At 38.2% G+C, this 23,612-nt stretch overlaps 1 protein-coding gene across 1 annotated transcript in view; it reads left to right on the top strand.

Moving 5' to 3' along the window:
* Positions 1-23,612, top strand: part of dnah6 (dynein, axonemal, heavy chain 6) — a 60,775-nt gene that overhangs the window by 13,222 nt on the left and 23,941 nt on the right. The window contains exons 29-50 of the mRNA XM_077570166.1: positions 24-179; positions 827-988; positions 3,588-3,725; positions 3,819-3,986; positions 4,128-4,276; positions 5,770-5,877; positions 6,196-6,322; positions 6,539-6,751; positions 6,835-7,056; positions 7,159-7,281; positions 8,910-9,092; positions 9,218-9,361; positions 12,105-12,326; positions 12,597-12,744; positions 12,974-13,131; positions 13,872-14,003; positions 14,076-14,247; positions 17,829-17,975; positions 18,111-18,184; positions 18,573-18,727; positions 20,277-20,508; positions 20,582-20,734. Coding sequence (XP_077426292.1) covers positions 24-179; positions 827-988; positions 3,588-3,725; positions 3,819-3,986; positions 4,128-4,276; positions 5,770-5,877; positions 6,196-6,322; positions 6,539-6,751; positions 6,835-7,056; positions 7,159-7,281; positions 8,910-9,092; positions 9,218-9,361; positions 12,105-12,326; positions 12,597-12,744; positions 12,974-13,131; positions 13,872-14,003; positions 14,076-14,247; positions 17,829-17,975; positions 18,111-18,184; positions 18,573-18,727; positions 20,277-20,508; positions 20,582-20,734 — 3,486 coding nt within the window. The remainder of the gene's footprint in view (positions 1-23; positions 180-826; positions 989-3,587; positions 3,726-3,818; positions 3,987-4,127; positions 4,277-5,769; positions 5,878-6,195; positions 6,323-6,538; positions 6,752-6,834; positions 7,057-7,158; positions 7,282-8,909; positions 9,093-9,217; positions 9,362-12,104; positions 12,327-12,596; positions 12,745-12,973; positions 13,132-13,871; positions 14,004-14,075; positions 14,248-17,828; positions 17,976-18,110; positions 18,185-18,572; positions 18,728-20,276; positions 20,509-20,581; positions 20,735-23,612) is intronic.

Here is a 23,612-nt window from a genome sequence, read left to right as displayed (position 1 = left end):
AACTTGAAGGCGATCTTTCTTAGGTGGACCAGGGGACAAATTTTGAATGGCAGAGACAATTACGCTACTACTGGGATCTTGACATTGACAACTGTATAGCCTGCATGGCCCTATCCACTTACATTTATGGCTATGAATACCTCGGAGCCTGTCCTAGGCTGGTCATCACTCCACTAACGGTAACATGGGATAAATAATGCACACAGGAATGGGCACACAAGGCTATGGGCTATAAAATGATAAAACACAATATGGCCTTCGAGTTAAAATTTCTTAGCTAAATTTCATTTACTATTTAACTCATTCACTCCCAACCATTTTCACTGAAGCAGCCCCCTTCACTCCCAGCTGTTTTACTGAATTTTGACTGATTTTGCAAGGCTCACAGAATATTGTGTTATATTGCTATACAAACATGAAACCTACCAAAAGAAAGATTAAAGTCTCTTCTTTCATCAGGAAAAAAAAGTATATTTCTATCTGTTTCCGTTGGGAGTAATTAGCATTTGAATATAGCTAAGTTTCATCATTATTCACAAATCTGTTTCAAACAGCTTGTTTCCCAGTTTGCCCTGTTTGATTTCTTATACTCTGCTGCCACCTGCTGGCCGTTTTTGTAATAACTACTATTGTTTCATGCATTCTCTTCAGTTCAGAGGCTGCATCAAAGCCTTCTGTATGCTATAGCATAAAAAAAAACATATACAACAAAACCTAATACATCTTTGGGTGCATGGTAATATATATATTTTTAAAGAACGTATTTATATGTTTTTGGCAGCAAATGAGTTAATTTACTTATATCTTTTAATTGACTAACATGCAGGATCGTTGCTACTTGTGTCTAATGGGAGCCCTCCAGTTGGACTTGGGAGGTGCTCCAGCTGGACCTGCAGGAACAGGGAAAACTGAGACTACAAAGGACTTGGCCAAAGCCTTGGCAATTCAGTGTGTGGTCTTCAACTGTTCTGATGGACTCGACTACAAGGTGCGATGTGATCACAGTAATTGCATTTTGCTGTCTTTCTAAAGTCTTAGGAGAAGAAAAATGACTTTTATATTTAATGTGAAAATAAGTACTGTATAGTTAATAATAAATCAAACATTTACTTCTGTTAACAAAAGAAAACCATTTAGGAAAATGTTTTTGGGGGGGGGGGCAATGGAGGTCAATTAGGAGAATTACCACATTCAAACAAAGGATAAATAGTGGTCAGTACACCTGACAACAATTCAAGTGATTTAGATTAGGCCCAACTAAATTGCAGTTGTAAACAATAAATGCTAACTGGGATATGTGTGAAAGGTACTAGTCACAGGAAGGTTAAACAATGTCTAAAGTAGTGGATACATGACAGCCCAATGATGCTCCAATGGTAACCTAAAGAGGGCTGTATACAGGAGACTTGCAATCAATCACATGGTTTTGGAGCACCTTTGCAAGTGGACAACTAAACTTGTTAGCTCTATTCACTCTTGCAAGCTCACGCTTATTGCATGCATTACTTGATGCTGTTAGATGGCACTGTTGCCAAAGCAATAAAGTCTCATGTCTTGCTCCATTTCATAATGGTGAACTATGAGATCATGTACTTTGTTGTGTATTTTAATCTTACTTTCAATATTACACTTCTAATTATCCAGGACAATATTGGTTTATGCTTCAATTTGTTCATTTATACGTCTATACAAATATCCAGCAACAGATGACAAATACCCATTCAGAAAATATTGATGTCATCTATATACAGTGTTTTCCAAATTGTCTGGCATATACTGCTTTAGTATTTCTAAACTGTAAGGAGGATTGGCATTTAATAATTTTGGGATCATCAATTACTTGATCATCTGGATTTTTTTGAACAAAATCACCATTATGACAACAGTATTTTCATTGCCAAATATTTGTGTCACATTACATTTCATCATAAAAAACAAAAACGAATATGTATTTATTTAAAAACACATTTTGTTGGCTCCTTTTCGACATCACCATAACAACTCACTCACATTGGGCGGAGACAAGTCCAGGGTGTACTTCGCATCTCAGTTAGCTGGGATAGGCTCTAGCTAACCCATGCCGCAAATAAGTCCAAGCAGTACAGAAAAATCTATAGATGGAAGACACTCTCTCTCATCTATTAAAATTGTAAATAAATTTAAAAAATCTATTTTTAATTAGATGTCAGTGAATTTTATTCTGCCTGTATCTTATCTGAAGATGCAAGAGTTGCTATTTTCAGGAGTACCTTCACATATTCATTCCTGTTAAAGTGCAACTCGACCCCTGACTCTTGCCCAACCCCACTAATATTTGAAAACAACACTGAAAGGCTAAACAACTACGTCAGATTCACAAAGTGACACGCTTGTCCAATGAGAGAACAGCTAAATGTGTAAGTGTTTGTCCCAGTTTTTAACCTGAAGATGGCGCCACTCAGACGGTTGTTGCCCCAAATTTAAGCTTTCAACAAGCAGGCACAAAAATGTCACGACCAGCACATGTAGTAGACAGTCCTTAACTTTTTTGCTGCCAAATGTTATCCAAAAAAACAACCCATCAGTCCTTAAAACGTTTACTCCACATGCTTACATATTACTGTTTCACGACATGAAAAGGTGACGTGATAAAGCCTCATTTGTTTACATTATTGTTGTAATTTAATTTATGATTACATTTACGCCACACTTGTTTGGTGGAATTTGGGAAGTTGTCCTCGTAGTGACTCTTAGAAGACTGCAAGTCAAAGCTTAAGTTAATAAATCTAATGGAAGTAGATAGATTAGGTGTCTCTCATATTACCAAGATGTATAATAGTGAAGATAATCGATATGGATAGATAATGAATGAATGAATGAATGAATGAATACAATTTTCATTTCATTCAATTACCGATAGATTATTTTTCAAAAATGGTTCAGCCTTCGATGGTACATTGTCTTGCATGACACCTGACATTACAGCCTTGTTAGGACATTGTGACCATCCACCCAAATAGCACAACATTCATCAGAGCATAAAACTGTTTGAATAACTGGCTTTTTATCAGATGCTATTAACAGTATGATGATCTCGCTTAAGATTTCTTGAAATATTCAGTGTTTTCATTCATTTCGCAAAGCATTGGACTTTTTCCTCAACACAGTTGATTATGCAAATAATTATGCACTATGCTTACAGCTGATGCTGATTAAGTATTTTACTGGTTTGGTTCACCTGGGAAAGTAAAAACTACATCTTAAACGTCTATTTGACTACAATTATATTGGACATGCATAGTTGTTAAAAACAGTGTCCAGTCTATCCATTCATTATTGCTGACACTGTTTAAGACAGCGGCCAATCAGAGCACATATGAACAACCATTTCACACCTATTACCAATTTAGAGTGAACATTTTGGAACATTTAGAGCTAACATACATGTTTTGATAGTGTGGGAGGAAAATGGAGCACCAGTAGAAAATACAAGCAGGTGATAAAGGCCCAACATGAGATTCATACCCATTTATTAAAATATCATTTATGATAATCCTATAAAATAATTGTGATGTTTCTTAATATAACAAACCTTATCTCTCAATCAGATGATGGGACGTTTCTTCAGTGGCCTTGCTCAGTCTGGTGCTTGGTGCTGTTTCGATGAGTTCAATCGAATCGATATTGAGGTGTTGTCAGTCATCGCGCAGCAGCTCATAACCATACGGAATGCCAAAGCTGCTAAGGTATGTACAAACATTTTGAAATGCTACAACAACAGACATGTTTGCATCACGTAGCATTTCATTGTTCTGAAGTCCTACTGTATTACTTTTTAGATGACAAAATTTCGATTTGAGGGCCGAGAGATCAAGCTGGTGATGACATGTGCAGCATTTATTACCATGAACCCAGGCTATGCCGGAAGATCAGAGCTACCTGATAATCTTAAATCTCTCTTCAGGCCCGTAGCTATGATGGTGCCCAACTATGCACTTATTGCTGAGGTAACAGTTTTACTGTCTTAATCACAAATTTACAATAAAATACAGAAACATACCATGTGGATCATCACATTTTCTACCATTTATTGCATAAAGGCCTCTATACCTTTGTTTGTACCATAACCCTACTCTTTCTCCATGCAGGTCATTTTATACTCTGAGGGATTTGAGTGCAGTAAGACTTTAGCAAGGAAGATGACCCAAATGTACAAGCTGTGCTCTGAGCAGCTGTCTCAGCAGGACCACTACGACTTTGGAATGAGAGCCGTCAAATCTGTACTTGTCATGGCAGGGTCAGAGAATCACACATGCAGGATTTACCATCTCGTTTTTCTTGAAAGTCACAGAAGATAGTGTTAGGTCGTATTATATGCATTTTTCTACGACGGCGTATTAGGGCCACATATAAATATATATTCTTTAGCGGGTGGGGCAATATTGCGAGAAACCCCCCCCGACTTTATTAAGTGGAAGATTTGCGAGAGAAAGAAATCAGAAACTTACGAGAAATACACGTAGCATAGTTTATAGTCTGATATTTTAAACTTTACTCATCATACACGGCAGCTAGAACGACAACACTTCCTCATCCCTTATCAGCTGACTAACACTAACCAATCAGAAGCTATCATACTTTAAATGCAAGTGAATGGCTGAGAGCAGCAGATTCGATCACATCATCTTAGCTACTTGTACAAAAAAAAAAGAAAAGAAAATGTATGAATAAGTAAATAAGAATTCTGAAAACATAAATGTACAAGTAAATATACATTTTAACAAATTAACTTAAATGCTCGATCTGCTAAAGCAATTACTATCTCCTTATTTGAAAACCCGACCGAAAAGTATTGGCACAAACATTTGTATGTGTATTTCTCGAGTTTTTTTCTCGTAAAACTTTATAAAATTATGTTATTATATGTAATCCTAATATGCCGTCGTTTCTTACATTACATGAACAAAGCTATTTTACTACTTAAGAGTCCTAAGAAGAAGTACTGCAACACAACCTACTGACATAACAGTTGTTAGATTTTTAACCGTTAAAGCAGTAACCACAGTTGTTCTTGGTCTGCATTAAAAGGCAGAAGCTCAATGGATACTCCTACACTGTTGGTTATTGGCTTTTATTAAGAAAACGCTAGCAAATGTCACATGATTCATAGCATGCCTTTTCCTTGTCCCCACATTCGGTTCCCTTTTTAGTTGGGCAATCCCAAATGTTCATTATCCACCACTTTAATGACTATATTGCCTGCAGTCCTTTATATATCCAACTTGTTGTTAAATTCAGATGCAATGCGCAATATTAAAGTATTACCTCACTTTAGCAGAATGCATGCATCTTTATTATAAGTCTGCGCTGACTCTTTCGTTCCAATTGTGATGGACTAAATGATTGATCTTCTCCCATAATGAACCTTTGCAACATATAACAATCAGAATGCTTTACAATACAACAACATTGGAGGAATACCTCAAAGCTAGGTGATCATTAACACACAGAATTCCTGAATGTAGTTTTTGGCCAGGTGCAGATCCATCTTGTCCATTTTATTGACAAGAGACCTAACATTCTCTACTGTTAAATATATCCCAATGAATGCATGATTCCAAAGGAAAATGTTGAAGTGTAGTTTTCTTCATTCATTTGTAGTACTTCAATCTGGATTCATGTCAAAACTCCTACAAAGAATGTAGTGTAGTGCAGTATACTACAGTTTAGTACAGTGCTATGCAAGCTACAGAAACTACATGTGCATATCATGTGATGATCTGTCTTCAGGTCTTTGAAGAGACAGAACCCTGACCTAATTGAGGATGTGGTTCTGATTCGAGCTCTGAGGGATTCCAACCTCCCAAAATTCCTAACAGATGATGCAGACCTGTTCGGGTAAGAGTGCTAGTTTTATGAAGAGGTGTCAATTTGATCATTCTCTTTCTTGTTCCAGTAATATTTCACATTCTGTAATGCATAAAGGGTGCTTCTATGTAGAGTATACCTGTGTTTCAGTTTTCCCACATTTTAGTATGTTACAGCCTTATTTTAAAAATGGATTAGTGTAATTTCTAGTCTTCAAAATTCTACACCCAACACCCCATAATCACAACAAAGAAACCATTTTTTTTGTAATTATTTGTAAATAAATCAAAAATGCAAGACTTTTAATATGCATTGTATATATTTAGTAACTGTATACAAATCATCTAGTGGCATCCTGTCTGACCTGTTCCCTGGTGTGAGCATCCCCGAGCATGACTATGGTATACTGCACTCAACCATTGTGGATTGTATAGTGAAGCGCAACCTGCAGCCTCTGGCCACCATGATAAATAAGGTACAAATGACTAAGGGAATTGCAAAGTAAAAAAAATTATTCAAACTGTAGGAAAATAAATACGGTAAAAATCAGATGGCAATGAATAGCGATTAAACAGTAACACATGTTTTGCATAATCTGGCCTAAGACCTTTTCTTTTTTTAAATAATGCTGGATGGATAGTATTTGGCTGGCTTGGAGTAACAACTTGTACCCATGTGTGTTGAATACTAGATTATTCAGCTCTATGAGACTATGATTGTGCGTCACGGTGTTATGTTGGTTGGGCCCACTGGTGGTGGAAAGACCACCGTTTATACCATCTTGGCAGATGCACTGGATACCCTTTATGACTCTGAGTACAGAGAGGAAAATCCCTTCTTTCAGCTTGTGAAGACTTATATTCTCAACCCAAAATCTGTCACAATGGGAGAACTCTATGGAGAGGTACAATAATCAGCGGGGATATTATGACTTTTTTGGCACATTCACTAACTTTCGATTTGCTCTTCTAAAAAAATCTGCTTTAGGTTAACTCACTGACCCTTGAATGGCGTGATGGGTTAATGGCGCTGAGTGTCCGTGATGCAGTCGACGACACCACCGATGACCACAAGTGGGTTATTTGTGATGGACCAGTTGATGCTCTCTGGATTGAGAACATGAATACCGTGCTGGATGACAACAAAATGCTTTGCCTGGCTAATAGCGAACGTATCAAACTTTCACCATCCATACACATGGTGTTTGAGGTGACAGCTATTTCCGAACCATACATGCTATATACTGCTAGAATATTTTCGTCCTTCCATCAGCATGACTTGAGACAAAATGTCACTTATTCTGTTTTTCAGGTCCAGGATTTGGCTGTAGCATCTCCAGCCACAGTCAGTCGCTGTGGAATGGTCTTTATTGACCCAGATGAACTCAAATGGATGCCCTATGTCCAGACATGGCTCAGTGGTCTAGGATCTAAAGTAGGATTTTGTCTAAAACATTTTCTAGCAAATATATATATATTTTTTTGAAGATTGGCAAATTAGTTTACTATCAATGCTACTGTACTAATGCACATGCATCTGTATGCATCTGCGACAATACCAACACAAGGTCTAACCTGCCTCTGAGCACGTCTCATACTCGACTTGTGCTGAGTCCTTAAATCCTCAAAAAAAAATTGTGTTCGCTGTTTGTTTACAGATTAAGCAGCAAATTCCAACTCGACTCAAATGGGTTACTAATTGTAATTTTGCCCAAAAATGTCATAGTACAAAAAAAAAAAAAAATCCAATTTGATCATAATGATAAATGTGTAGTGCCTTATCTACCATGTTGTCCTAAGTGCCGTAGCAAGCCTCATATTCACTTTTTTGAAAACATGCCAAGTCAACCTACGGAAAGTTTAGTTTTTTTAATTTACCATGCAGGATCCATCACCGTACACTGGCCAACTTTTGGTAAAGTTTTAAATCCAGCTAGCAGCTAGCGCTAAGTTAACCTGCCAAGGGTTTGTCTCTCTGGTCCAATTTTGCAAACTCCCTTCTGCTTGGACGGTGACAGAGGCCAACAGCAAAGTAATGACAAAGGTGTTGATACATTGCCTAGATGGGCTTTATTGACTGATTGCTTAAAAGTTTAATTTAATGCTCATTAGTCGGCTAAACATTCCTACACGCGTGCAAAAATTTCCAGTTGTCGCTCTTGAAAAGCGCACTTCACACCTCACCGTGCACCCCCAACATACGTGTGTACGTCACAGGCGTTGCCATTCTAACATTCCTTTGACATTCATACATGCAACAGTATGCTATAATCATTCTCACTCAAATCCAAAAATTCTGTTTCATATTTGTTTTTAATGGTTTATTAGTATCTCAATCACCACCGATTCGTCCACAGCCCAAGTAGACTCAAAGGTTTCTACCATCAACTAAAGGCCAATTGACATATGCTATGTATTACAATAGTGGTTTCCTTCTAAATGACATGTCAAAATGTTGTACTGATTGCTTCTCCATCTTCTCTCAGCCTCATAATTCTCTTGTTTTTTTGTTTTGTTTTTACCCATAGACAGATTGCTGGTTTTCATGTTGGTTACATCTTTAATTTATAAATGTCAGCACAGGCAAAAGCAGAATCTGAAACTGAGCGTATCCATTCAGCACTATTTATTGTTTGAATTATCCATGTAATAGGCATACATGGGCAAAAAAAAAACATTACATGTTGAATGTTTTCAATACTGGCTGGGTTCAAACAAATGGTAGTCTGATGGTCTCCTAAATTGTTTATCACATTTAGATGTAAATACCTGAAATACTCTTGTCGTATATTCATCTTTTGATGTCAAACCCAAGATATAGAAGTTAATAGATGCCATAATTACCATGTTTAGCCTTTACAAAGACATATTGAGACACTCTTTTCAGTGACTCTCCGTTTCTGGTCATTTGAGATTAAATCAAAGATGAAGTGTTATTTAACCGCTTTTCCAATGGGACAGTTTGTTTCTGTCCAGCCAATATAAAAGCAGATTACAAATTTGCACAAATCTCTAACGTCACTGAAAACATGTGTTTTTTTCATATCTTTCTGTCCTTTCAAGCTTCCCGACACAGTGAAGACAATATTGCTTGAGTTATTTCAGCAGTATGTGGAGGATGGGCTCCAGTTTATATGGAAATTTTGCATCCAAGCGATTCGCCAGGTGGACATAAGTAAAGTCTGCACTCTTTGTGTTCTGATGGAGTCACTGCTGCTCGGCAAAGACGGACCAGATTTTAATATGGTACATCATACTCAGACGATATCTGTAAACTGAAAATGATGGATCAGTCAAATTGCTTCACTGTTTGTACTGTAACATTCCATTACGTTCTGACAGCATATTATGTGTGTGTTGGCGCATGGCAGGATTCCAAGCGCCTCAATGATGTGCTGTGTCAGACCTTCATATTTTGCTACTTATGGGCAGTAGGAGGCAACCTGCCCAGTAATCACTGGGATGATTTTGACAACTTTATCAGAGAGCAATTTAAAGACAACAACAGTGCGAAGGTACTGCACAACTCATTCACAGGTAGACATGATCATTGTAAACAGGATTGTAGTTTTATTTGGTCAGTTGATGGAATAAGAAAGTGTGTTTCTTGTTTAATGGAACAAAAAATCTAGTGGTGAACTAATCATTCATTTGGACCCCCCCCCCCCCCCCCCCCACACACACACACACACACACACCACCACCACTATTATTTCAATAATATGCATAACATATTTTTTATACAATTGTAGGTTTAGTAATTGTTAAATATATGACGTAGGTCACGCCGTGCTGCAGAAAGAAATTACAGGGGGTGGCATTACATTATTTTGAGGGGGCACACTTCTTCAACCTAAATCTAATATTCTTCAGGCTGAAAAGTGGTGTCGTGACAATGGCAAAAGTGCTCAGAAATATTGTCTTTCACTTAAAAGCGGCAGTTCATCATGAAATCTAAAAGGCAAATGTAAAACAATAATGTAGTTGAACTCAAAAGTTCATTAGCAACAAAGCCAAACAACATTTTTGTTGACTATGTCCGAAGGAATATGGCTCTTTTATCTGGGAGTGGCGAGCAGTTGCCCTCCTTCACTGTTTGGATTTAATCTGTACGATATGGACAAAATTTCATATCTTGTGGTTTTTGTCAGACGTCTCTATTCTTTGGTCTTTGACTCAACATGAGACTGCATCGTTTCAGTGTTTTATGGCGTCTGCATGCTGCTCTTTGTTATTTTATTGATATTTATTTACTTAAAGTAAGTTTAAGTATTCACTTCCCTATTTCTTGCTATTAATGTATCAATATTATTTTTTATTTACTTGTATATTTACCTACTTATTAAATTAATACATTTTATTTTGTGTTATTTCATTTCACTTGCCTCTACTGCAAGACTGATAATGATACAAGAACGATATTATATAGGTTCAGTGAAAACTAAAAGGATCATGTGTAAAGTGCATTGTTTATTAGAACTTGATGGCAGTCATCAACATTAACAAGCTTGGCAATAAAAAACAGACTTCAACTCACATTGTACTGCAATGTGATGCATAATTTTATCCTGCAGCATAACTTGTTGTTGTGCTTGTGTTTGTGTGCCTGCGTGCGTGTGTGGGTCTGTTTAACCGCATTACAGTGTGTGTTGTTTGACAATTTTGTCCGTGTGTGTGTGGTTCGACTGATTAAAATAAATGTTTCCCACTTACTTGTGAACGTTGTAACGTGAGGACTCACAGCAATTCCAGGGATGTCAACTTTGTAAGCCTGGATCGAGGTTTGACGTTTGGTGGCTTCCATTACAATACGTCGCTTTGCATCACTTTTTTTTTTTTAATACACAAAAAGGCAGCAACAGGCAGACGCAGCTTGCGACATAAATGACGTGGGCGGTCATTCGGGCGCACTGGCTTACCCAGACGTAGATTTGTGTGTCAAATCTGATCGCCTCCCCATCCTGATTGTCATTGGCTATCTTTACCTGTCAATCAAAGCCAAACTTGAAAGGAAGTATAGCAGAAGCAACGTAAGTTTACGTGACTGATGGGAAAAACTGATTGGCGAGGCCTCTCAAAACAGCTGCCAACCCAGGGCGGGCACAGCTGACTCCCAAGGCGAGTCCAGCCCCCTAATGCTCACTCATGCCGCCGGGTCCGCGACCCAATAATCGACCGCCGCTTACTTTCCACATCTGGGGCTTACAGGTGGTCACTGCTGCGTCCCGTGATTCGGGATCCCGCCACTTGTCTCACTCTGCTTTGCTCTCGCTGGCTATTGTTAGTTTCTTCAACTAGCCGCTCCGGGCTCCAGCTAGTTCTTGCTAGTCGCTCTTGTTAGCTGCTGCAGTGAGTTCTTGTTAACCACTCTTGCTCCAGCTAGCTCCTGCTTACCGGGCTGCTCGCTTGCTCACTAGGCTTGCAAAATGTGGTCTCTCTGAGGCACCGTAGTGCAGGCGCTTCAAAAATGCTTTGAACTTAAATTGTTGCATTCTATTAATTCACCACAAGATGGCAAAATTCTACACACTGTCTCTTTAAGCGGGACCTCAAATCTACAATAGTATGTTCTATGCAGCTCCACTAGTCTAAACACCCCATTCTGATTAATATTGCGTTTGTGGAATATGAGTTCAGCAGGAAAATCCAACCATTGTTATCCATCTCCGGGGGTGGCCATTTTGCCACTAACTGTCAACTGAAAATGTCATCACAGTTGCTCAGGTCTCAGGTAACGACCAATCACGACTCAGCTTCAATAAACAGGTGAGCTGTGATTGATCGTTACCTGAGCCCCTAGTAACTGTGATGTAATTTTTAGTCAACAGCAAGTGGCAGTACATGACAAAATGGCCGCCCCCTGAGATGGAAAAAAATGGGTGGATTTTGCTGCTTAACTCGCATTCTACATACACAACATTAATCAGAAAACCGTGTTTAGACTAGTGGAGCTGCATAGAACATATTATTATGAAGAAGATTTGTGGGCTAAATTCCCCTTTAATGTACAAAATTCTGCTTGTGGTAAAAGAATGCGGTGCAGACAAAAAGCCTGCATGGGTTGAAATATTACTCAATTTCTGTGGCTGTAGATGATGTGAGAACGTATACTGTAATAATTGAGCAAAAACAGAACATGATGTGTTATAATGCATTCTTTAAGTGCATGTACAAGTCAGCAACAATTTAATCTAATGCATAATATTTCTGAAGTATTTGCATGCGTTTTATTGATTGCGTTTCCATTGTCTTTTGTAGCTTCCTACCAATGGAGGACTGTGGGATGTGTTCATCAACTTTTCCAAAAATTCATTTGTCCAGTGGGAGAAAATAATACCATTATTTTCATACGACAACGAGCAAGCCTTCTTTGAAATGTTGGTTCCCACCGCAGACACCGTCCGCTATGGCTATCTGATGGAGAAACTGCTCTCAGTACGCCATTCTGTACTCTTCACTGGTTCCACAGGAGTGGGGAAGGCAAGTAGTGACAACAAAAAAAGTACTGCATACTGTTTCAGTGGTAGACCAGGTTCAAAAGGCTGGATGTTTATGATGATTATTTAAATTATATTTTTATTAATGGCTCAACTGTATGTACTTAGAACAGTGGGCATTTGGCTTGATTCGCAGCAACTTTGCATTGTACTCATCTACTGTAGTTTTGCCATTTCTCAGAATTCTTTCAACTTTATAGTAGATGCAGGATGCAACGATCAAAGAAATATGTGCACTTTGTGTCTTTTACAGTCAGTGATTGCTCGGGGCCTTCTCAACAGTATCCAGGAAAATTGTGGCTATATTCCTGTCTATATCAACTTCTCTGCTCAGACTTCTTCTGCCCGCACACAAGAAATCATTGAGTCTAAGCTGGAAAAAAAGAGGAAGAACATGCTTGGTAAATAGGACTGTACACTCTCATTAAAATAAAAAATAAAAAAAACACACCAAAAAAACTGTTTATAATATCATTTTGTCTGCTCACACAATCATTTATTTGCAAAATATGTTTTTGGGGGTCATTTTCACTGCTGTATCATCACTCAATCAACACATTAATGTTCCATTTCTTTTCACTCGTTTCATTAACCTCGCATCCTAATCCGGTTTCCTCTCATTCTGCGTAGGTGCGCCTAAGGATAAGAGAATAGTGGTGTTTGTAGACGATCTGAATATGCCCAAATTGGACAGTTACGGCTCTCAGCCCCCCATTGAACTCCTACGTCAGTTCCAAGACTTCTCTGGATTTTATGACAGGGAATTTTTCTTCTGGAAGGAGATACAGGTACACTATTGTGAAATAACTTTATAAAAAATATTGTAGCGGTAGCCATAATATGGCTTGTAAATAATCAGCTCATTAAAAGACAGTTTAAATCACATTCTATATATGACAATAAATGCATTTTATCATTTAAAAAGTGGTAAATATATCATTACAGAGGCTTCACTCTTTCAAACTTCAAACTCTGCCCTTGTAAGACGCCATGTTTATACTCTACGGAATTGCTCCCCAAAACGTATAAATATGTTTTGTTTTAAGTGTTTTAAGTGTCTCAAAGACATATTTATACGTTTTTATGTTTTTTTTTTATGCTAGAGCATACAGAAAGCTTTGATGCAGCCTCTCAACTGCAAAGAACGGTTCAAGAAATGGTATTTATTACACAAACGGCCAGCAGGTGGCAACAGAGTAAAATATATCAACCAGGGCCATGTTGAAAGAAAACTCAATTACTCACAATTCTAAATAGGCGTAAAAACGGAAACAGATACAAAAAAATTATTGATGAAAGAAGAGACTTCAATTTTTCTTTTGTTAGGTTCTATGTTTTTATAGCAATAGAACACAATATTTTATGGGCCTTGCAAAATCAGTCAAAATCCATTAAAACAGTGAGTGAAGGGGATTGTTTCTGAAAATGGCTGGGAGTGAATGAGTTAATAATCAATTACAGTACTAGTAAATAAAAAAAATCCAGAGCCTTCTTCCTTACCTTGGCATTTCCTCGTTTTCTTCTCCAGGACATGACTATTGCAGCTGCATGCGCTCCACCAGGAGGAGGACGCAACCCTGTGACTCCTCGGTTCATTCGCCACTTCAGCATGCTTTGTCTTCCCACACCCTCAGAGCAAAGCCTCAAACAGATAATCATTGTACACAAACACACTCATAGTGCATACTGTGCTTCAACCTGCTTATGTTTTTTGTCCTCAACTTTCCTGCAGGCCATTTTGTCTGGTTTCCTCAAAGAGTTTGCTCAACCCGTGAAGGACTGCGCAAAACAGATTGTGGATTCAGCCGTGGAGATTTATAACAGATTAAGTGTGGATCTGCTTCCCACTCCAGCCAAGTCTCATTATGTCTTCAATCTCAGGGACCTCTCCAAGTGTGTCCAAGGTGAGAATTGAGTATAAAAAATACACCCTATCTTACAGTTGCGTGTATAAATGTTCCCTGTAAACACATAACTATTGTTGTGTGCTTTGACTTGGCAGTAGTGATTCTCAAAAACATTGGTAAATTCCCAGCCCTAATACCCCTTTGTCCAATGCCATACATTGTCACAATGTCTCAATATTGTTTCTCATTCTGAGTATTTAATCCTAGTGGGCAAGGAAAGAAATAACAAATTAGTTTCTGGAAACCATTCTGCCAACTATAGCCTATTTACCATGCTTATGTTACCATAGCTTTAGGCCAGTGTTTCCCAACAAGAGGTACGTGTACCCCTAATGGTACGTCAACACGTTTCAGGTGGTACGTGAAAACATTTAATAAATAATCGATATCCAAGATCAAGAATGTGGAACAGCCGCACCAAAATCACAACAGCTGTGTGTCAGCTATGAAGTCAGGGCTCTTCGTACTTATCTGGACATTGGTGGAGCATGCATGATGTAGAAAAAGCTTTAATATTACCTTTTTAAACGGCACAATGCACCCTCAACATTTATTTATTTATTTATTAAAATTTAACATGCTACAAATTTGTTGTGTACCAAATATTCTATACTGTATTTTGTTTAAAGTCTGGTTTTAGAAAATTAATGAATGAATGAAATAGATTGTGTTCAATGATTATTTTTTTTTTATCTACCCAAAATTTAAAAATGTGATTTTAGAGATGTAATATATTATTCTTAAGTGCTATGTTCATGATATTTGACATTTAAATAACTGTTTAAAGAGGAAGTCAACCTCCCCTTTACAATATGTTCTATGCATCCCCGCTAGTCTAAACATTAGAGCTGTCAAACAATGTTTTTTTTTTTTAATCAGATTGATCACATCATAGAATTTTGATCAATCGCTTGATTAAAAAGCCTTTAAAACCAAAAATTTTTGCCTGCCAAATTTAAAGCGCCGCTGTTATGTTTCAATTCTTTCAACATTTAATGTTATGAGGAAGTCTTCAGCATTTTTTTATCCACTGCACACGCTCGTCATCTTTTTCTAATCTGTTAATTACTTGCATAATTTAAAATGGAAAAACAAATGAAACCGATAGTTTGACATGAACAAATATTCTGAATGTCATACGCAAACATTTATTGAATGCTTTACTTTAATGTATGTTTATTGCTCAAACACAACCTGTGCTACCTTTAATGTAACCATCCGCTGTCAGATGCTAAAGCATCATCTGCGGTCAAAATTAATAGTGTGCTTAATCTGCGTTAATACATGTTTAATATGATCATTTTAGTGATTAATTAATTAGTTAACACTTTAACCTTGACAGCACTACTAAACATGCATGGTATTGTGATTACTGCGTTTGTGGAATATGAGTTAAGCAGCAAAATCCACCTGGTTTTATCCATCTCAGGGGGCAGCCATTTTGTCACTTGCTGTTGACTTAAAATGACACCACAGTTGCTCAGGTACCAACCAATCATCTGAAACGTGATTGTTTTTTACCTGTGCCATGAGCAACTGTGATGTCATTTTCATTTGACTGTAAAAGGCAAAATGGCCTCCCCCTGAGATTTATAAAAGGAAATGGATTTTTAACTCATATTTCACAAACGCAATATTAATCAGAATTCTATGTTTAGACGAGTTGAGGCACATTCATCATATTATTGTAAAGAAACTTCTTGCGTTGACTTCCCCTTTAATGGGGATTCACAGTAGCTCCCGTTTTTTTGTGGTAACTGTTATGAGTTAAGGCAGGTTTGTACAACGGCGTATTAGAGCCACGTATAAATATATATTTTTTTAGAGGGCAGGGGCAATTATTTAGAGAAAAAAACTTGCAAATTTGCCGCTTTATAAACTCGCAAATTTAAGAATTTTTTTTCTCGCAAATTTGCAACTTTATATAGTGGCAGATTTGTGAGAAAAAAACCTCCAAAACTTACGAGAAATACACATAGCGTACTACTTGACTGTTTGTGACAATACCTTTCGGTTGGGTTTCCAAATAAGGAGATAGTAATGGCTTTAGCATAAATTAACCATATCATGTTAAGCATTCGCTCTTTGAACCGTTGTGTACGGCCACTGGCCAACGACAGAGACGCCTCGCCTTGCGAAGGTCCACACCCGAACTATCAAGCACTTAAGTTAATTTGTTAAAATGTAAATTTACTTGTACATTTATGTTTCCATAATTATTATTTACATATTCATACATTTTGGTATTTTTTTTTTGTACAAGTATCTAAGTTGATGTGTTGAATCTGCTGCTCTCCGTCATTCACTTGCATTTACCTATGGTATGCTAGCATCTGATTGGATAGTGTTAATCATCTGATAGGGGATCAGGAAGTGTTGTCGCTCTGGCTGCGGTGAATGACGATTAACGTTTTCATTTAAGAATAAATCCGTCTCCATCCTGCCTTTTCATTTTATAAACAGTGTCCCATCAACCACCATCAAATCCTCACATGATTAGACTACAGCTACACTAAGTGTATTTCTCGTAAATTTCTTTTTTTTTTTCTCGCCAATCTGCCACTATATAGTCGCAATTTTTCCAAAAATTTGCCACTTTTTAAACTTTGCGAGAATTTTTTTTGTAAAATTGCGAGTTTAGAAAGTGGCTAATTTGCAAGTTTTTTCTTGGAATATTGCCCCCGCCCTCTAAAAAATATATATTTATACATGGCCTCAATACGCCGTTGTAGGTTTTTTCTTTATTCTGATTCGTTTTTTAAATTTATATATGTACTTATATATTTTCAAAACAACATTTTTTGTTTTATGTTTGAGGTAAAAAAAAAAAAAAAAGAATGCCTAAGAATTAAATGTTGGATTAGAATGGATTTCTGATTCATCGCTTAAGATTCATTGTGGTGCAGCAAACAATTACAGTCCCATAACTGTGGCATATTGGCTCCCCTTCCTCTAGTGCAGTGATGCTTACTTATAAAGATAAATAATAAACAAGGCGGACAGCAGATCAATTTATGAGAATTATTTAATCCAAGTCGATTTATGCAAATTACAGTATTTAAGATGTTTGAGTAAATGACTTCCACTGGCTAATGACTGAGACATTTCAGGTTAACTCTTTGACTGCCAGACGTTTTCAGAAAAGGGATGCCGTGGGTGCCAGCCGATTTTAAGCATTTTGACTGATCTTTCAAGGTCCATAGAAAATTATGTGTTTGGACTATGGAAACACACATACTGCCAAAACAAGATTGGACTCTCATCTTCCATCAGAAAAAAAAAAGTTTGTTTCTACCTTATTCCGTTTTTGAGTAATCAACAATAGAAAATGGTTAGTTTCACCTGTTTTGAAAAAAAACGTCTTTTAACGTCTTTGGCACTCCTCCATAGCATTTTACGAAACGTTATTTAACGTTTTTGGCAGTCAAAGAGTTAAAAAAACAAAACAAAAACACATTGATGATATAAAATACAAGAGCAATAAGAGTTTCAGCTTCATATTAAAAGTCTTTGGTGAAGCCAAGCAATCTTACATGGTTGTATAATATGAAGTCTTCTCTCACTGTCTTTATTTCAAGGTATGCTGCAATGTGAACCAAGTCAAGTGAGAGATAAGACTCAGATCTTTCGTCTTTTCTGCCACGAATGTCAACGTGTTTTCCACGATCGACTCATCAATGGCCAAGATAAAGAGTATTTTAACATGATCGTCTGTGAGACAGCCAGTAAGAATGGTCAAAATATACCCAATCTACCCAAATGCTCATTTGAAACATGCACATATCAAAATTTGGATCATCGTTATTTTCATACTTGATACAAAATACTCCACCTCTGATTCATGTCTTTTTTTTTTTCAGGCAAATTTTTTGGGATTAACTTGGATCCCTCATACTTTGTGACTGAGCCAATCATATTTGGGGACTTCATTAAGGTATGATTCTTCACACTGACGCCAAACATGCAGGTACACTCTGGTTTTCAAAAAATTATATAATTATAATTTTGAAATTAATTTCCATGACAAAACATTTACATAATGTGTATTTAAAAAAATTAAAAAAAGTTTAAGATAGAACAAACTTGGTAATTGATTTGAAAAATGAAAAGGAAAAAAAAAACAAAGGATTACAGACTAGGAGATCAGCTATGCCCGAGTCACCTCCTCTTGCCTTGCTCCATTTTTGAGGGACATTACGTTTTGCTTAACATATTTGTTAACATTTTAGATGTGATGAACATATACAGTACCAAAAGTCCCCAGTATTCAAATAAAAAACAAAACAAAACAAAAAAAACAGCTAAACATGGTATGCCTTTAGGTGGGTGCAGAAAAGGAAGAACGTCAGTATGAAGATCTTACAGACCTGGATAAGATCCAAAATGTTCTGCTGGACTATTTATGTGACTACAACGTAACTTACTCCAAGGAGAGCAAGCTGGTCTTCTTCCAGGATGCCATTGAGCATGTTTCCAGGTATTCATGAACAAACAGTTCCCTAATATTGATCTTGTTTGTATTTGAGGATGCAATATTTGTAGATATGGTATTCATAGGACTGCAAAAAAAATAATATGGCTAAAGGGTCTGCATGTTGCAAGAACCTTCAATAGATTGGGTGGTTAAAAATTTAGATTTTGAGATTTCTCCAAAAATACCCTCATTATGGTCTTCATTTTCATTTCTTATTAGCCCAAAGGTTAACATAATTGTAATCAAAGTGTATGAAACTAAATGATTAGTAGACAATGTGCAACATGTTTTTATCCAAATTGTAGCTAGCGTGTCCTGGGAAACCTGCCCCAAAATAACCCGTAGGTCCTCCACTCGAACGTCATTTCACAAATGACTTCTATAAATGCGTACAGCAACCAATAAAAGTAGAAAATACATCATGTTGTGACCCTCCAGCACGAAATTGGACAGAAGATGCACGTACGGCCGTTAAATCTTTATAGCATTACATAGTATTTATGTATTATATGCAAGTCCTCCAACAATAAACGACCATATTGGTCGTTTTACCATGCACCCAAATACGACCAAGTGTTTCGTATTGTAGTTTAGCGACCTCTATTGGCCATGTTGAATAGTAAAAAAATAGTCAAGTGAACCATAAGTGGAGTTAATGAGACTCGAACTCGGGTCGTTTGGTCAGAAGACGAGCGTCTATCTTACTGGGTTAACGGAGCTGTTACTACTTTGCTGTTTTTTTACTGTTAACATGTATGTCAAGTTGTCGTCAGCGGGACTAATGTGTGGGGTTAGTTTAAGCTTTCAGTGAAGTTGTACACGTTACATCTTTACATGAGACACTAATGGTTGAGGAAAGGAAGAGGCTGAGGTTGTAGTATGTTTGACGTTACAAAATATGTAGTCAACACTGAAACACTCACTGCCTGGTTAGCTCAGTCAGATAAACTCTTGTTTTCAGAGAAGATGACCCAAGTTCAAATCCTGGTAACACTTATGATTCACTTTACTATTTTTCCGCTATTTACATGGCCGATAGGGGGCCGCTAAACTACAATACGCAACACTTAGTCGTAATTTGGCACATTTGAAAACGACCTTTGTGGTCGTATTCTGTTGGAGGACTGTCTCATTATATAAATAGCCTACTATGCAACTCAAAAATGATTCTACTCAACAACAGGATTTGTAATACTACAGTGCAGTGTCATGTTTAGTTTCATATCACAACACGCTAAAATATTATATTTGGGACGATATAACAATTCTTTTGGGTTTTTTAAAAAGCAAAACCACTGTTAGTTTCTCTCTTTGTATCATACATATAAAATGCTTTATTTCTAAGTTTTTGTGCAAAATATCGAGGAAATTATCTTGCTATTCAGACAAAGAAATCTGCCTTTCAGTGCAATAGTTTTCTCACCTATGGTGCACCTAACTAGAAAGTGATTGCCAACTTACTTGAAATCCAGGCACCTCTAAACATCATTCTAAACCACAAAGGCTGCTGCAGTGTTGTTATAGAATTGATTTTGCCAATCGCACTTTCTAGAATCGCTCGCATGGTTCGCCTGGAGCGAGGCAACGGCCTGCTGGTAGGAGTGGGGGGAACGGGCAAGCAGTCGCTCACTCGACTAGCGTCCCACATTTGTGACTACCAGTGCTTTGAGATTGAGCTGAGTCGAGGCTATAACTACGACAGCTTCCATGAAGACTTGAGGAGGCTCTACAGGATGGCTGGGGTGGAAAGGAAAGATACAGTGTTCCTTTTTACAGATACTCAGGTATGACTCCATTGATAAAGGAAGAAATTATGCATGTCAAGCAGTTTGTCTCTTAACCCGCATTTTTTTTTAGATTGTTGTGGAAGGGTTTTTGGAAGATGTCAACAACATGTTGAACTCTGGTGAAGTACCCAACCTCTTTGAAAAAGATGAGCTGGAACAAGTGCTAGCTGCAACCCGCCCAAAAGCCAAAGAAGCTGGAATCAGTGAGGAGAACAGAGATGAGGTAATCATATGCACATTCGTCCCAAAACAAATATCTCAATCATTCAGCAATTTGTACACCAATGGTGCACTGCATTTTAATGCAAATGGTTAATTTCTCATTAGCTGGGAGCTACTGCAACCACGTGAAAATGGCAGGAAAATCACAGATATCTAAATTTCAACATTTTCCCTTAGATGTTTGGTGGCACTACGAAGCTCCGCCACCGAGTCCAGTGATTCCCAACCAGTGTGCCACAGTACACTAGTGTGTCGTGAAAGATCCCTAATTAAGGCCTTTTCACAATGAACTTAGCAAGGTGTAGCATGTCGTTGACGAACCCATTCATTGTTCATTATTCATTGTGCTGCGAGGGTCTAAGGATGGAACATATGTCACATTGCACTGCGATATGCAAGGTGGGCGTTTACCGCAATGAAGGGTAAATCGGTTCAATTCATTATTAAATGGTTAATTATTAAACTAATAATCAATTGATTCATTAATTGAAGGAAACTCAAATTTAATATTTAAATAAATTTAGCCGATAGTCGATTTTTGATAATTGTATCAAAATAACAGATAACCTCTTTAAATCAGTCAATAAAATGAAGGTTGTACCCTTTAACAATTTTGTGAGTTCTTTGTTCAGCTTAGAGGTTAATATAAATTGATAAAACACACACACAGTAGGCCCATACAATCAGATTTCGATTTTGTGCATGTTTTTTTTCCTAATCTATTTATGAAAATCTACTTAAAAACTATCCATCCATCCATCTTCTTAACTGCTTTTCCTAGCAACGGTGGCGGGAGCCTATCCCAGCTGGCTTCGGGCAGTAGGCAGGGTACACCCTGAACTGGTTGCCAGCCAATCGCAGGGCACACAGAGACAAACAACCATCCACACTCACAATCACACCTATGGACAATTTGGAGTTTCCAATCAACCTGCCATGCATGTCTTTGGAATGTGGGAGGAAACCGGAGCACCCGGAGAAAACCCACGCAAGCACGGGGAGAACATGCAAACTCCACCCAGGAAGGCCGAAGCCCGGACTCGATCTCACGTCCTCAGCACTGGGAGGCGGACGTGCTAACCAGTCACCCACCGTGCCGCCCTACTTGGGAACTAGAAAAACGATAAAATAATCAAAGATTTAAAAAAACAATCAAGAAGAGAGAAAATGTCTTAAACATTAGGCAAAACATGGGACCAGAAGTTAACCTAATTACTTAGCCTAATTGGATGCACCAATTTGTACAATCTGGTTTGCAATGTTTGCAAAGTTGCACTTACAGAAGGTCTAAGTTTGGCCCCTAGACGCAGAGAGGTGTTCCTGGGTTGACGATTTGGCAAGCCAGTTCGTTGAAGAAAAGATGAGTAGAAGGTTCAGTTCAGGAGAGATTTCATCAAGATGGAAGAAGCCCTCACGGCTTGGATCGTGGGGGCAATCCTTTAGGAGTCCATCTGCTGACTGGAGAGGGCCCTTTTTGTTTCGGCTTCAGAGCGCCTTTTTGTCTGTGCCACCCTGTCATCCTTTGAGCCTGGCAGAAACAATAACAGCGTGTTTCCTTGGGCCTGTTGCAGAGTGATGGCCGCCGTGAGGGTCGCGTGTAGTGACCACGCAGTTAAGAAAAACATAAAAAGGAAGACAAATTTGTTAAGTGATGGTCTCTGCTTTTCCACCATTAAAAGGGGACAACAATGGCGGGGAGTCAGTTGGGTTTGGCTTCTGCGGCACGCAGCCGGGCGAGAAAAAGAGGGAAGACAAAAGAGGGAAGAGAAGCCAGGAGCAGGACCCAAAGAGGCAAAGGCAAACGAGGAACTGGCAGCAATGAGGCCTGTCTTTTTATAAGTAGCAATTGCTAGCATCCTCACCAGGGGCCTCATCTACAAAGGGTGCGTACGCACAAAATCGCGGCGTACGCACCTTTTCACTCTTACGTTCAGATGTGAAATGAGCGTGGGAATGTGCAGTGCTTCACGGCAAGATTTTCTTGCTTTGGAGCCGTTGGCAAGTCGTAGAGATGATGCTGGGCAGTTGCGAGAGGTGGACTGTTCGCCAGGTGGTAGCTGTGAAATTATATTTACTGTATGTCATATATTATTCAGTTATCATTTTATACCCACGGGAGGGGAGCGGAGGATGGCGGCATCCATGCGTCGAAGACGTAAACGTTGTCATGGGGGTGCGGGGGTGTTGTAGGTACGGCGGACGACACAGGACGAGGGGATGGATAGTTTGTGACTGCGCAGGTTTTCCGATCACAAATTAATCAATGACTAACTGATGCCCTTTAAACAAGCGCATTCAACATACTCTCTAGCTAACGGCGGCGGGCATGCCACGAAATATTGTCACTGTGGTGTACGTGGGGGATGCGCATCTTCCAAATTTAAACCTCCACAATCACAAACAGATTGATGCTCCTTAAACACGCCATTCATCCAGTATTGGCGGCGGTGGAGGGTTGTCTTGTATTATTTTATTAAATGTAACTTAAAGCCTCCGCGACGGCTGACACATTACGAAGGCACTTTCGTCAATGAGGTTCTTACAGACTTCCGAGGACAGCCTGCCAAAAATAACAGTTTTTTGTGCCTCTACCTTGTTTACAAGCGTCTCAAGCGCACATTGTTTGTTTTCATTTGTGCCTATTCTTTATAATGTAATTATCTTATCATGCAATGTAATCATTCCCACCCTCAAGCCCTGTTTATACTTATTTTGCATATTTATGTGTGGGCATGGAAAGAGAGGAGTCTGGTCCTCTAACATTTCCGCATTGATTTAGAACGGAATGTGCTTGGATTCGTACGTACGCACAGATTCCTTCATTTTGATTTTTTGTGTGTGTGCGACGTTTCCTGGATATGGACGTACGCTGTGCTTTA

This window comes from Vanacampus margaritifer, chromosome 7 (genome assembly GCF_051991255.1).
Source record: "Vanacampus margaritifer isolate UIUO_Vmar chromosome 7, RoL_Vmar_1.0, whole genome shotgun sequence".
Lineage (NCBI taxonomy): Eukaryota > Metazoa > Chordata > Actinopteri > Syngnathiformes > Syngnathidae > Vanacampus > Vanacampus margaritifer.
The sequence above is the reverse complement of the archived record's forward strand: the minus strand, read 5'-3'. Positions and strand labels throughout refer to the sequence as shown.